At 47.9% G+C, this 15,139-nt stretch overlaps 1 protein-coding gene across 3 annotated transcripts in view; it reads right to left on the bottom strand.

Annotated features, from left to right (window-relative positions):
• The window catches only part of ITGA9 (integrin subunit alpha 9), a 355,701-nt gene that overhangs the window by 291,016 nt on the left and 49,546 nt on the right, over positions 1 to 15,139 (bottom strand). For all 3 annotated transcript variants that reach the window (XR_012125479.1, XR_012125480.1, XM_073222610.1), the window contains exons 9-13: positions 10,857 to 10,994; positions 8,035 to 8,140; positions 6,797 to 6,891; positions 2,905 to 2,995; positions 510 to 555 (exon numbers count right to left, since the gene is read on the bottom strand). Coding sequence is in view for 1 of the 3 variants with exons in the window: in XM_073222610.1 (XP_073078711.1) it covers positions 510 to 555; positions 2,905 to 2,995; positions 6,797 to 6,891; positions 8,035 to 8,140; positions 10,857 to 10,994 (476 nt within the window). In the remaining 2 variants the exon portion in view is untranslated. The remainder of the gene's footprint in view (positions 1 to 509; positions 556 to 2,904; positions 2,996 to 6,796; positions 6,892 to 8,034; positions 8,141 to 10,856; positions 10,995 to 15,139) is intronic.

Here is a 15,139-nt window from a genome sequence, read left to right as displayed (position 1 = left end):
CCTGGATTCCCTGGGCCTGGGCTCACATCTCTCTCCACTGCCACCACCAGGGAATGAAGTGCTGCCAACCAGGGGCGGGTGGGGGGGCTGCGGGTGCAGAGTGAGGAGGAGATGGACAGGCGCAACAGGACAGTGCTTCCCGGCCCGCGCAGTGTCAGGTCACCATAGGAAACGTGCATGCAGCACATTAATGGGAGGGGCTGTTAATGGAAAAAGGCAAAACCTCCTAGCGATTCGGCCATCCTAAACTCTGTGTAGAAGCCCCAGGGGTGCTATTATCTCACACCTGTAGGTTTTCGAGGCCCACCAGCTGACACTCTGGGACAGAGGACAATCAGAATGAGGAAATAAAGGTAGCATTCCCACTTACCAAGCACCTCCTGCCAGCAAGGAACTGGACAGAGGGAATTGCTGATGAATGGTGAACAACCCCCTGGGGACCCCATCACTAAATCCCATCCCTTTTCCATGAAGAGCATCCTCTAAGAAGCAAGAGGGAATCATCTCACCTTAAAAGGACCACACTGTCAGACATGAAGGCTCCAACAGTGACATCTGAAAAACGAAGTTTACAGCATATTCAGAAATAGACTGCAGCCCCGGCCCACCGCCCCTCTGCAAGGTGCTCCACAGCAATGGTGGCCCAGCCCTGAGATGGATTGGGGCCCCTAGCAGCCATACTCTGGGCTATGTCATGATTTTATAAGCCACTGTCCCATGTGGCAGTCAGTCTCCAGATGTGGCTGCTGAAGACCTTGAAATGTGGCTGGTCTGAACTGAGATGTGCTGGGAGTGTACGATACAGACTGACTTCAAAGACCCAGTACAAAAAAAGTTAACCATCTCATTAATAATTTTTATGTTATGTTGAAATGATGTATTGGACCAAATAAAGCATTATTAAAATTAATTGCATCTATTTCTTCTTATCTTTTTAATGGGATTTTTTTAGAATATTTTAAATTTTTACATTTTTTAGAATTCTTAGATCTTTTATAATTTTTTAAATTATATATGTGGCTCACACTATATATCTTTTGGACATGAGTGAATCAAAGAGAGATTCCAGGAATTAAATGACTCTTTGAAAAAGCTCTAGGTTCTGCAGAACATGCGACTCATCTCTGCTCCACCCCTCACTCTACATGACTTCAGTCTGTTTCTGTGTCCTCATCTGTAAAGTGGGGATAATTATCTCCAGTGTCTTTCAAAAGCTGATAACATTGCATAATATTTAAATCAGAAAAAAGTAAATATTTGTAAAGTACATTTTGAAGTTTAAATAGTTATTAAATGTGTTAAATCAGATATTCAAATCAGCAAATCCATGAAAGTACCTGGTAAACTACAAACCAAGACACAGGGGTTAGCTGGTAATGTTTATTCCTAAATAACTTTAACTTAGGAAGTGTTCACCCATCTGGTAGCTCTCTGCCTTTCTTCACCTCCAATAGAAACCCCGTAGCCCTGGGGTCCAATTAATTCTTCACAGAACCAAGCATCTGAATGCAACAGAGTCTGAATCCCTATGTCTATACTGTGATCCCTCCTTAAGGAAAGACAAACAGCAAAAATTTCTGCACTAGGATGCTTGTTAATTTTGTTGTTTTCCAATAGTCTTTTTGAAAGTATTGGGTATTTGAAAATAAAGAACCTGATGAATGTGTCATTTCTTCTGTGGAAAATGCAAGATAAATTCAGATCTGTCATGAGGTATGAACACATGCTGATGGAGAAGCAGCCTGATCCCCACTTACCACAATGTGGTCTCTGGTGAGTCCCATGTTCTATGAGGCTCAGTATCTCTGTCTGCAAAGTGGGGGACATCCCCATCTCTACCTACCTACTGGGGTAACTATAAGATGCACATTGCAGGTGTGAGCATTTTGCATATAAAAGTGCTAAGTCAATATATGGTGTTATTTAGGGATGGCCACGAGTTGCCCCAAACAAAGGGAACAGCTTTCTCAAATTTCAGAAGTCCCAGAGAGGGTCTACTGGACAAAAAAGCTTCATGCCAGCCCTTTTCTATTCCCACTCCTCCTGGCTCTGTAAAGTTACAGGGGACGATCAAAATTCCTCTCTGTAAGAAGCTACCAAATTTGGTGCCCTTCTACAGGATTGGATTCGTTTTCACAGATCCTTCTGGGGCATTTTAAATGAAAAGAATAATTTTCTCAAGATAGCAAGACGACCTATAGTTTCAGGGAAATTTTTTCTGAATTCCATGATGACTTTGGAGTTACACAAATTCTATTCCATTTCAACACCTCACCCCCCATTTCCTCCCCTTCAAACAGCTAAAGAACCACGATCCCACCACCCAATCCATTTTACCTAACTGGGTTATCAACTTGGGATTCAGGTTTAAAAGTCTACACTTCATTCAGCCTCTGCAGGGCATTGATTAACCCTGAGGACCAGCCAGGTGGCCTTGAATATGGAGGTCTGTTTTGTTGGTTTTCTTTTTGCTCCAAGTCTTTCCATTTTCTTGTGCAGATTGGGAATGGGAAGGGTGTTGCCTGGCTCCTATCTGCCTCTCAAGAGTCAGAAGCTTCTGAATATGGTTAAACGTCAAAGAAAACATGGGGTTTCAATATCGATCATTTTTAATGTGGACAGTGCTTTTTTCCTTCTTTAGAAATACTTGCTGCCCCCAAAATCACTGGTTAAGTCCACCCTCTTTGTGCTTAATCCCTTCTGAATAGACGGTCATTTTAAAACCCCAAAATAAACTTCAGCCCTTTCACTTTAAAAACAAATACCAGGCAAAATATCCCATTCTGCTGCGTGAACTTTCCTTATCCTCAAACGGAAGTAACCACTGCTCACCAGACTGGAAATTATTTTACCTCATGGATTTATCTTCATTTATCTCATATGTCTTTAAAGAAAACAGCTTACCAGGATAGCCATTTCCATCCATATCAATGCCTCCAGATATCGACTGACCAAACATCCGGAGAACTGGACTTATCTTCCGCCCCGACAGTTTCTGAAACAGATAATAGGGAAATTGAGTCACCGGAAGGCAGCAGTAACAGAAAAGGACCCATGAATGTTGAAGCCCAGCTTCCCCACGACACTTGGTCTCAAAGTTGTTCAAATTAAAAAACATTGTCAGGGTCTTCAGCAGGTAAAGTCCACACAGTCCCTCATTATCACTTCCTTGGCCAAAATGTCAACATTTAAAATAGTTTCTAAGTTCAGTGCTAATGAAAAACCCACCCCTGACTAGCGTGTGGAGGTTCTGACATGCTGAATGAAGTTCGAAAAGGATGAAGTCTAACTTCCATGTCTAGTGGAGGCTCTGTCTTCTCTCACACAGGTACAGCTGGCTGAAACTCTAAGAGCCCCGTATTTTCCCTGTATCTAATGGGCTAAATGTGTGATGCTCCTCTTCTAGAAGGCACACATGGTCTTCCCTGCATGGGAAGGAAATCAGCATATCTAGAGGGAAGAGATGGCCATGTGGAAACCGCCTGTCAATCAAGCCAGTCAAAGATCAACAGGCTCCTGAGCACCCCAGACATGACGAAACAGTTCCACCTAGTAAATCTAAAACTCCATGGTCCTGAATCTTCTGTACACTGCAGGAAGCAAAAAAAAAAAAATCAACAGAAGCTGCCCTCCTCCCTAAAAGCTCTCAGCCAACCAGGAGGAGTTCACAGCATATATCCGGGGGCATGCTAGCATCTGTTCTTTTATTCGTCACTAAGCTCAACACACGTTTTTTTACACACACTATAACCATTTGCTGCAGAGTCCACATCTGCCCTAGAGTGATGCTCGTGTGGCACAGTTCCTCACAAAGATGTTGAACTCCCTGTACTAGGAAAGACCCCTCTTCGGGGCTCTGACCTGCTGCTTCTTCCCTTGAACAACATGGTCCATACACTGGGGGCTCCCCTCCCCACAGAGAAATGCTCTGCTTTCCCGCCACGCAGCAAGACCCATGACAGACCCAGCTTTACAGGTGTCCAGGCCTTGCTTTGGACTCCCCCCCACATCCTTCCTCCTCCTGAGTCACCCATGTCACAAGTGTGCGGACGGGGAGTTTCCAAAGGATCTACAGATAGACACACCAGGGACATCCCACACCCCAGCAGCCCATCCATGCACATAAGCATCCACTGCCACCCTCAGCTGAGCTGTCCAGCAAGGAACATGCGGAGCACCACAGCAGAGGTCAGAACACAGTAGGAACACCGAGGAAATGCTTCTGGCTCGCAGGTGGAGCCCCACATTCTACATTGTTGTGTCTGAACCAACAGGCGTGCACATTTTCCAAAAGTCACATTTTGAGCCACAATCTTGGCTCTGAGGCTCAGCAATGCTGGCAGCAGCCTACCCAGGTTGCACTTCTAAGGGATGCTGCAGCTGAGACCGGGGGATGAGAGAAGGGGTGGTCTATTCGGGGATGGCAACGACAGGCTTTGGTTATCCCCCAGTCATCCACAGGCCATTACACCATAAAGCCAGGAAGATACATCTGTTGGTGCTAATAACCCTAAATGAAAACCAGGAGCCTTGGAAAACCTCCACTTGACCAGGCTTATATGCAGTGTCCGTATATAAAGATCAGGAGGAGAAAGACCACAGGGGATGCCACAGCATGCCCAGGGGCTCCAAACTGAGAAGGGCACAGAAAGACCTTAAAATCAACACTTCCATGGTGAACTCGGGAAAGAGGAATGAGTTTAAGAATAATGTGCAAGAACTTGAGGCCCTGGTCTCACTTTATCCAGCAGAAATAATACCAACTGGGGCCAAAGAAAAGCAATTCCCTTGCCTGGAGTTGTTCCTGACTCCTTCCTCTAGCTCACCACACAATGCCCGCTCTGTCCGGACATGGGCCCCAAAGAGTCAGTCAGTAAAGGAGTTTTTCCTTCTTAATCAGTGACCTTATCATATACACACTAGCAGCTCGGAAACATAGTCATGGTTGCTTTTTTTTTTTTTTAAAGAGCCCAAACCACTTCTCTTTGTCAAAGCTCATGAGCCGGCCTGTGTGCTGACAAAGGCGGGATGGGTCCAGCTGCTGACCCCTGCTTCCTCCTGAAGGCATCCATGCTGACCACAAAATGTAGACTTCAGCTCTCTGCAGGGATCCCGCCCAGCAACAAGACCAAACACTGGAGGGCTGCTGGGAGGGGAAGCGGGGGCTCTCCCAGGTTGCCTCTGTGTGATTAGCTTCCGAGGTCCAGGAACAAGCTTCCAGGAGGATGCGTGGAGAGTGACCCTGACGGCTGCCGAGCACAGGGCTCCCTGGATGACTTTTAGCTTGTCACATTGTTAGCAGGGTCCCCAGCCCTTTATGACACAGATGTGGCCCCCACACTGTGCCTGAAGCCCTCCTCCTCCTACCACACCAGCTGAATCGCTGAAGAGGGCTTATTTCCCCCATTATTCGTTTCTAATGAAAAAAGGATTGTCCCTGTAGATAAATGCCCCTTAGAGTATGTATGCCTCATAACAAAACAAGTTTCCGTATTCCTAAGTTTTCCAGCTGAGCTTCCCTGAGCATTCCTTCTTCCAATGGAGTTGAGGGTAGTGGTTACAATTAAAGGCTTGGGAGTCAGACTGGCAAAGTTTCCATTTCATATTTCCACTTGCTCACTGGTGACCTTAGCCAAGTTAAACAACCTCTCTAGGCTGCCTAGTAAAAGGTGGATCATAATAATACACATCTCTCATGGCTGGGACGAGGACTAAAAGCCAGAAGAGGGCGAAGTGCACATTAAGAAGTGGTCCCTCCCCTCACCAGCCCTGAGCCCTACCTGCCTCTTCTAGGAGCTGAGCTGTGCCGAGAGCCCGACACTCTACTGGCAACACAGCTCCCCCTCAACCAGCTAACGGGCAGGTGCTGCAAGAACAATCATGAAGGTACAAATTGAACTTACACTTATGTACGCTTCTTAAGATCAACTTCTAAAGTCTCCTTTCTTTAGAGACTTTAGTACATGGACAGGTTTTGATGCTTCACTATGATTTCATTTTACAGAACATATAAGAACACTCAGTGAGAAGTGTTCTTAGCATCAAGTGTTCCTTAGCAATCAATATATGGGGCAGCTTCTCTGTGATAAGAAACATGAGCATGAGTAGGAAGCAGAAAACACATAATAAACGCTCAGTCAATATCTGCCGATTGGAAATCCCTCCCATCGTGCTCAGCCCTTTTCTGTCCCTGATGCACTGGGAGAAAGACACAGGTCTGTGCCACCCTAGACACAGACACCACAAATATCCTGACAGTGCTTCTGTTGAGAGTGACTTCCTTTTTCCCCATGGGCTGGGCTTGACAACATCAGCAAGACTGAACACCAAGCTGATATGGCGAAAAACAGAACTCACCACTTCCACGTTCGCAAGCCCAGGGCACAAGGCCAGAGCTTCGATGGGCTCCTGATACAAAGCCAATCACAACAACAGCCCTGTGGTAGCTTTCCGGCCCCTCCTCTGTGGACCACTGTCTCCCTAGATTATATTGTACAGCACAGTCCTCTGGTGTTGCACAGATGTGTAACAAAGGAAAAATCAAAACACGAAAGTGGAAGCCTCTCCTCAAATAACACTTTTAACTCTGGGTGAGAATTTGGACATTAATCTTCTGCGGGCAAAACACATCCCAACTTGGGGGTCTACAGTATGTTTTGCATTTGGTAAGCAATATTGATGGTTCCTGTCTTTCACTGGATGGTGGGAAGGCTGAAGGCAGGAATGATGCTGTGTTTTCCTCTGAATTGAATGAATGTATGAACCAACAGTAACCAGGTCACTTCACACCAATTACCATTGAGTATTGAGGGACTATCCCCCCAGCGTCACCATGGTAGATATAGACCGCCCCCGAGAAGTCATCCTCCTTGGGTGCGCCGACGGCCACATCTGAGGGAGGGAAAACAGACGTGGGTTAGAACTGCCACATGGGGGGATAGAAGGGTGGTTTTCCTAATTCTTAATAGAAGGGTGGTTGCCATCTTGTCTGAGTCCCTCCAGACCAGAAATTTCTTGGTTGTTGATTGTTCAAGCATTAAACGGGGCACACACTCTTTAAGCAAAAAAAAAAAAGGAAAAAGTAGAAAGAGTATCATGGAAGCTTAGCAGAGTTTAGTTCTAGAGAAGTTTTTCCTCATCCTCCCAGGAAAAATCACCGATCCATCTAGTAAACCACGGGCCGGGATGTCAGTCGGAGCGGAATTCCACAGATGGCGGTTAATGCATAAGCGAGAAAGCCGACCCTGTGCCTGGGAGCGAGGGATGGCACAACGAGGCGCTCACTGCACACAGAGGTCAGTGTCATTCTCATGACCTGACAACCCCAGGAACAAAGCCCAGACTTTCCTTCCTTTTCTCCCTGGGCTCCTAACAAAGGCAGTGCCTGCAGAAGTGAGGCCCAGGCTAAGGGCTGCGTGGGTTCTTGCACCAAGGCAGGCGCTGCCCCAGCCCGTCTGCCACCTCGGCCATCCTGGTGAGCGATGCAGCTCCCGTGGTCGTACCTGTCTACCACATGTACAGTGATGGAGGAGGTGCTCAGCAGACCAGTGCTGAAGGACACCACTGGGCAAATAGGGCCAGACACCAGGCGCACACAGCCCCACCCTCCTACACCTATACATCCAAAGGTCATCCAGCCACCATCGCTGTCAGCCAGGAGAACATCTAATTCTCTCCCCACTCAAGGCACTGCCAACACAGCACAGAATGTGAGGCATGGGAGGCTCAGAGGTAAGAAGGGGTGGTGGCTGGGGAAGCTGGTGCAAACTGCTCTGCTCCAGGAAGCCCCAGTGGATCCGTCCCAAGTTCACTCGCCCCAAAACACACAGCAAAGACCCCGGAGCTGAGGACAAGGTGCCCCACGGAAGTGTAGCTGCAGTGGGCTCCAAGCTCAGCCCTGACAGGCTGCACAGAAGACGTCTTCTCTACTGGTGTCCTCTCTCCCAGGGCACATCAAGGGGCCTTCCAGGTGGGCAGGGGTCCAGCTGCACATCGTGTGAGTACAGAGTGAGAAGGCAGGTACAGCTCACTGACCTGGGAACCCATCGTTGTCAAGGTCGCCCAGGCTGGCGATGCTCTCCCCAAAGTGGGCATTGTAGGAGCCATCCCCGGCCAAGGCCAGCTGCTCCTCGAGGGCTCCCTAGGAAACAGGATGGGGGAAAAAATGGAAAACAAAACAAAACAAAACCAGAACCCCCAAAACAATAAAGAAACACCAGAGATGGCAACGTCAGCGGAGCACACCCATCAGCGGGAAGCACCCAGGCAGGATCCCAGGCACCTGAGCTTCTCTCACCGGTGGCCAGCAAGTCCCTTCCAAATGTGGGCTGAGGGCCCCAACATCCTGGGATCCCTTTAGAGGGAAGGAGGCTCCTTGCTGGCTGATGTCTCCACTGCTCCCTCATCCTGGCACCATAACCAACCAACCTTCCTACCTCCCTGTCCCCACAGTACCTGCTCAGCCTCCTTACAGCAAATTTACCCCCAAAGTTGTTTTCAAAGGCCCCATACACACTTCTACATTTTCTCTCCTGTGCCTTTTGACACAAGTTTATAAAACCAGTTTGCAAAGCACATGTATTAGTAACCTTGACCGAGTCATGGTTCAGAAAATTCAATACCCAATAGTTTTTGGCCTGGGGGTCTGAATGGTGGTACAACAGCTGTGCTCATTATCACATGGGCTCAGGTGCGGATTTCCAGAGCAAACAGTAACTACACAGGGAGAGGTCAGTGGTGTATGGTGGCCCTAAAGCCATCTGAGGATAATCACTCTGCCCCCAAATTACTGACATGGGAATATCAGAGCGTTAAACAGCAGTCTGATGGTTTGAGGCACAGAATGTCTAACACTACCCCAGTATAGGGGTATCCTCGCCCATCGTACACCCACAAGCCATCCCAGGGAGTGTCTGGCTTCAGTTATAAACTGAACCTTCTTTTTCACTATAAACACAAACAACTTGTAACTTGGAAACAATAAAGATGTGATGACTTCTTAAGTAGATGAAACCCCACCCACCCCACAACACAAATGTGCATTGATTTCTGCCTTTCAGTGTGGCAGGAGGAGTCACTGATTCCATGTGTGTGCCAGGCACCCTGCGTTCACCTCCTCCTGTAACCCCACGACGACCCACCAAGGAAGACCTCATGACTCTACCACTTTACAGATGAGGAAAGTGAGCCACTAGCTTTAAGCTATTGGCCCACATCACACAGGCCACTAAGTGGCAAAGCCAAGACTCAAACACTGGTCATTCTGACGCCCAAGCCCTCATGGTTTCCACTCCTCCACCCTGCCTTCCAACCACTCATCCAACAGGATGAAGTCAGCAGAAATAAGCACAGTGTGGCCCTCAGGGTAACACAGTCCTAAGAAGCGCTGGTTGGGGGCAGGGTTGGTGTGTGGGTGTAGTGTGCCCAGAGAAGGTCTGGGGGAATTATCCAGCTACAAGATTGCATGCCCTGATTTAGACACGCTGTTGAGCCGGCCACATCGCTCCCTGACAAGTTAACACCGAGGCAAACATTCCGATCTCCCGCAGATGCAGCAGCCAGCAGCGACCGACGTCTGCTCTCAGCGCCATGAGGCCCCTTTTCTCTTTGCGCCAGCCCTGTCTCCCTTCCTGGAATATCAGGGATATGCAGGTGCCAAGAGTCGCTGCAACAGGGGCCGGCAAGTGCCTTCCTCACAGGTTCCAGAGCCACCTTCCCAAGGGCTCGGACGTTCCCTGGCTGCACTCCCTCTCTGGCATCTGCCCACCTACTCTGAAGGCCACACCACTGTCGCCACACCACTGTCCCTCCCAGGTGGGATAGCCAGCATTTTGGTCACTGCTTAAAAGTACACTTTTACTGATTTTTTTTTAATATAAGTATTACATGCTATTTAGATAGCGATGAAACTAAATTCTTACCCAAGCACCACCCACAGTGATCTGTTATGAACATTCCCTATGTAATTCACATATTTTTAAAAGTGGTTTGTACACACAGTTTACATCCTGCTTTTTCACTGTTTGTCTTACAAGCATTTTTTCATGTCAGCTAAAAGGATGCTGGTAAAATAATTTATTAACTCTCTTGAATATTGGAATTTGAATATACTGAAAAGACCCTAGTTTCTCACTGGTTTCCTGCCTCCACGGGGGTGCTGTTCCCGTCTTCCCGCCCCCAAGGGGCTACGGAGGGGCAGAGACATCTTTCTGACCCCATTACATCCCCTTGCAGAATAAGGGACATGAGGATTACGGCCGTGGCCACTGCACTGGCACCCACCCGGCCCCCTCACTGAACTCCGTGGTCCTGCTGCCTCACACCTCAGTCCACCTGCCCAGCTCCCAACCTGCCTAACCCCAAGAGTCTTCCCAGCCATCATATCCTCTGAGAAGGCCTCTCTCCTTCCCCAGACAGACGTGCGTGCACTCCCAGGTGAAGCATGCCAGCCTGCCAGGTTCGATCCCTGTCCTAACACTTCTTAGCTGTGTGATTTGGGGCAGGTTACTGAACATCTCTGGACCTAAGTTTTTTCACCTGAAAGATGGGGACTGTGACACCATATGACATCACACTGAAATCATTCACCAAAAGCAGGAGGAACAGTTCCTGCACACAGTAAGCTCTCAGACCACGGCCATTAAGACTTTTCTTGACTCCTGCACGTTTGCAGTCCTAACATTGCACATAACTTCCACTAATGGAACACAGGAGGGAGGTTTTTGAAGACGGGCAGTGTATTCACCTCCCTGGGGAGATGTGGTTCAGGGCATGGCCCAGAGAGGTGCCCAGTCACTACTCGCCATACAGACATCCCTCTCCCACCCCCGTGCACAGCCGCCCAGCTCCGTACTCACATTTCCTCTGTTGATGTAGACGGTGACCTGCCCCTCGTCCCTGATCTCAGAAAACATGGGGGCCCCCACAAGCAGATCAGAGAGGCCATCGGCGTTCAGGTCAACTGCACATAAGGAGGAGCCGAAGTAAGAGCCCATCTGCAACCAAGTTGAGTCGCACAAAGCGTTCAGTGTCCGCCCTCATGTGGGGGCCCTGCTCTGCCTCACCCCAGCAGCTCCCAATGCCTCAGAGGCGGTGACAACCAGGACGCTCAGGCGGACAGTGACATGCCGCATGCCCCTGGCTTCTAGCAGCAATGCGGGGCCCCCAGTCAGCGTGAGCCCCGAGCTAATTGGCCCAGAGTTCCCCTTCCTCGAGCCAGACTGTGGAAGACAAATGGGCCGTGCCCGGAGAATGAGGTTCTGTTTTGAAAAATGCAAGTTGAGGTTGCAAATCACAACCATAATAAGAGTGCCTCGTATATCAGACATTTGACAAGGCCAAGCAAGCAGGAATATAGATTTCACAGCACAAGGCAGGCATAAAAATAAATGTTATGTGGGGAAATAGATTGCCAGTCCTGAGCACAGCTAAAGATTGATCATGAGCTAAACTGGCAGAAAACGGTATAACTCATGAGACTATTTAAGGGACGAGGGCGTACAGATAGGTCATACTGGCTCTTCTTTAGTTGTAACTTAATTCAGTACCTAATGTTGCAAATCAGGGGTCTCAAACCCAAACACCAATGAGATCCAGGCAGGTGATACAACAGGGGTAAGAAGAAACAAGTAACAGTGCAAGTAAGCGTATAGCTGGCATGTGATGTGTGGCTTCAGTGTCTAAGAAACAACAGGGAGTGATGGGGGCTGTGGCAAACTGGAGTCCAAAGACCCAGCTCAAGGGGCAACTGCGCCATGAAGGCTGACCTTCCCATTTTTCAAGAGAAGTGAAAAATCTAAAATTTTACTTGAAGTACCTATTTTTAGAATGCTGGCAACTAATTACTATTTTAAAATAATAAAACATACTGTGCAAGCCAAACAAAAATTTCTGTAGGCTCTGCCCTTTGCAAAGGCTGCCAGTTCGCAACCTCTGAAAAGCTTATCCTTATAAAATAAATGTTTTCACTATGTTTTCTACCTTTATCTTGCATCTACGTACCACTTCAGCATTTTATTAAAAATAAAAATAATAATAATAATAAAGGGAGAAATGTGGGATCCACATATAAATCAAGTATAAAAATCAAACGAATATTCATATTTGACCTGATTGTTTACAGTTCATAATGCGTGATCAAAACCGAAAGTTTCTGTGATGACTGCCCTTGTACTGTTCACCATGTAAGAACTTATTCACTATGTAAGAATTTGTTCACAATGTAAGAACTTGTTCGTTATGCTTCAGAAGATTGGAGACTGACGAGAATTAGGCTTGAGATGGATTAGTGATTGTGCATTGAGCATTGACTCCCCTATACAGAATTTTATTGTTGTTAACAACCATTTGATCAATAAATATGAGAGATACCCTCTCAAAAAATAAATAAATAAATAAATAAATAAATGTTTTCAAATAAAAAGGCTCTGGTTTTACTGATGTGAATAAGCATTTTCTTCCCCCATTGGAATCTGTTGGCAGCTAACACCAGGGAGTCTGAAAGAGGTGGGGGCACTCCAATCTATTTCCTGCAGCTACCACTGGGAGAGGAAAACTCTGAGGAGTCCTTCCCCAACCACACACCAAGACTACTTTTACCCACACCACCCCCCACCCCAAATACATACCCATTTCCCAGGGAGAAGGGCATGGGGAAGGTTTAGAATCAGGACCGGGGCACTGAGACCAAGCTGCCAGCCACTACTTCTGTGGCCTGGCGCATCTCCCACCCAGAGCTCAGCGACAGAAACTGGCAAGCCCTGGGCAAGCCACAGAGACCAGTGCTGCCGGCTGTTCGCACTGGCTGAGCCCCAGGGGAACGATCCGTTTCATTCCAATGGGCTATTTAACTTGGCATCCTCATCAGTGTTCGATCAGAAATCCCTGTACGTGAAGTTTCCTATCTAAGTGTGAGCTACAAACACTTCACATACTCAGTTAATTCAATATGGTAACGACATGCTGTGGGGTGAGCACACCTTGATCAGAGCTGTCCCATCAGCCTGGAAATACAGGGACATGTGTCTGTATGAACCTCGGAACTGCACACACGCGGGTGATTTCTTGGCTGTGCTCTACAAAGGACAGCAACCAATAAGCCCCAGACCTGGTGTTTGTTGTCTTACGGTGATGCCAGGAGGCAGGGCTGTCTGACTAGATTCTGGCTGAACAAGAGCAGAGGTGGAGCAGCAGTTAGCGACTCAGAACCCTTCTGTATATTTATGTGTGGCTCCAGACACCGGGCTATGAGCTAAGGGCGGGCATCCTCTGAAACCTGGGCCATGTCCTCTCCCTGTGAGATGATGGAGAAGTCAGATGGCTTCTCATTTCTTCTGGCAAAAAGCAGAATAAGACGTATAAAGAGAGCAAAGGTCTATTTCAAAACCAGAAAGATAATGATAGGGGTAAAGCTAGGAGATGTGAAAACGGGGGACAGTGAGCAGAGGAGGAGGCAGCAGCTCAGGAGGGCACAAGGCCTGGGCAAGAAGCGCCTGCAGGAATCGGGGAGCTGCCCGCAGAGCTGGGGGTGGCCGTGGGCAGGAGTACCCTCCTTGGGAGGTCAACGTGTCATCACAGATGTGTGAGCTCAGCAGTCCCAGGCCGCCACGTCCCAAGTCCCTGGGAAGTCTGGAAGGGCTTCTCAGGTGCTCACCTATCCACATGACCCAGTCCCAAACCTACTCCCCCAAGCCTGACTGCGACCCCATTCCCATTATAGACGAATGGCTGTGCAAGTGATCACCCAACCCGGGAGGTATTTGTGAAGGAGAGAGGGCATGATTACTTGTGCTTTGTCTCCACATGACTCCAAAGAGTCCTTTACAAAAGAGTAGCTGTGAGAGGTGACAGATGTGTGAACTAGCCTTACTGTGGCGATCACCTCACAAATACATGCGCCAAACCATCACGTCCCTAAGCTCATCTGGTGTCATAGCCAGCTACAGGCCAAGAGAGCTGAGAGCAGGGGAGAGTATTTGGCTCCATGCTTTCAAGCCCAGGTGCACTTGAAGGAGGTGGGGGCTTGGGTTTCCCCCATCAGACACATGCACCCATCTATTATTTTTTGAAGAAAGATCTAGAATGTTAGGCTTAGAAGGATCCACACCCTACTTGCTCTTTGGGACTCTTTTTATTGCAAATGGCATTCAGTTATTTCTCCTCTAACATTACGGGTGCTTGGAAAACCTTTTCTGCAGAATTGCTCACAGTCGTTTTCCACTGTTATTGCTTTGGGGTTTTGCAAATGTTAAAATAACACAGGCAACACAGTTCTTGGGGAATGCAGGGCTCTTCCCAGGGTTTTAAAACTTCACAAAACTGAGCTTGGTGGTGCATGTTTATTGCAGAGATGATGACAATCATATATAGTAAGTCTATACATTAAGGTTGTTAAAATTGCAAAAAATTCTACATGTGGGCAGCATTTTTGGAAAGCAGAATATTTACCACCAGAACAATATGCAATGGTGCCAGGCTGGTGTACAGCAGGTCTGATTCACAGCAGGACCTGAACAAGGGTTGGGGCATGTAGCCCACCCAGAAAGGAAACAATCATTTTCTCCCCCTTTTCTTAGGCAGGTAGCAAGCTAAGTCACCTCTGACAGCCTCCTGTCTCCTAGAAAATCCCTCCCATGTCCCAGGGTTCTTCCCCTATCACTAAGACCTCCATCAACACAAGCCTCCAAATGACCCCCTTCACCTCCCAGCCTAAACCTGAATCCCCTTGGGCAGCCAGTCTCACTCAATGATCCTACCGCCCTAAGGTCCTCTAAGAATGCATGACTGGAGGCCCAAGAAAAATGATGCCCGTTAATCAAGGAAATCTCTACCTGGCTTAACTTCAGACATGGCAGCATGATGGAAATTTGTAGGACACAGAGAGAAGATTAGGGACAGGGTGAAGGAAAAGATGACAGGCAGACAAACCTTGTCCAATACTAATTCTAGGGCAGCCTTTGTGAGCTACTTCTACTTCAAGGTTCTAAAAGGAATTGAATGGGGTGTGTATGTGTATGTGTGTGTGTGTGTGTACCATCCCCGTGGCACTGGTGGTAGAGGGCTCAGGACAGGAGGCGGCGGCCATGCCAGGTTGGTGAGACAGGGAGAGAGAGAACCATTTGCCTACATGCCTCCTTTCAAA

This window comes from Manis javanica, chromosome 15, assembly GCF_040802235.1.
Source record: "Manis javanica isolate MJ-LG chromosome 15, MJ_LKY, whole genome shotgun sequence".
Lineage (NCBI taxonomy): Eukaryota > Metazoa > Chordata > Mammalia > Pholidota > Manidae > Manis > Manis javanica.
Note: the sequence above shows the minus strand (reverse complement) of the source record. Positions and strands in the feature narration are given on the sequence as shown.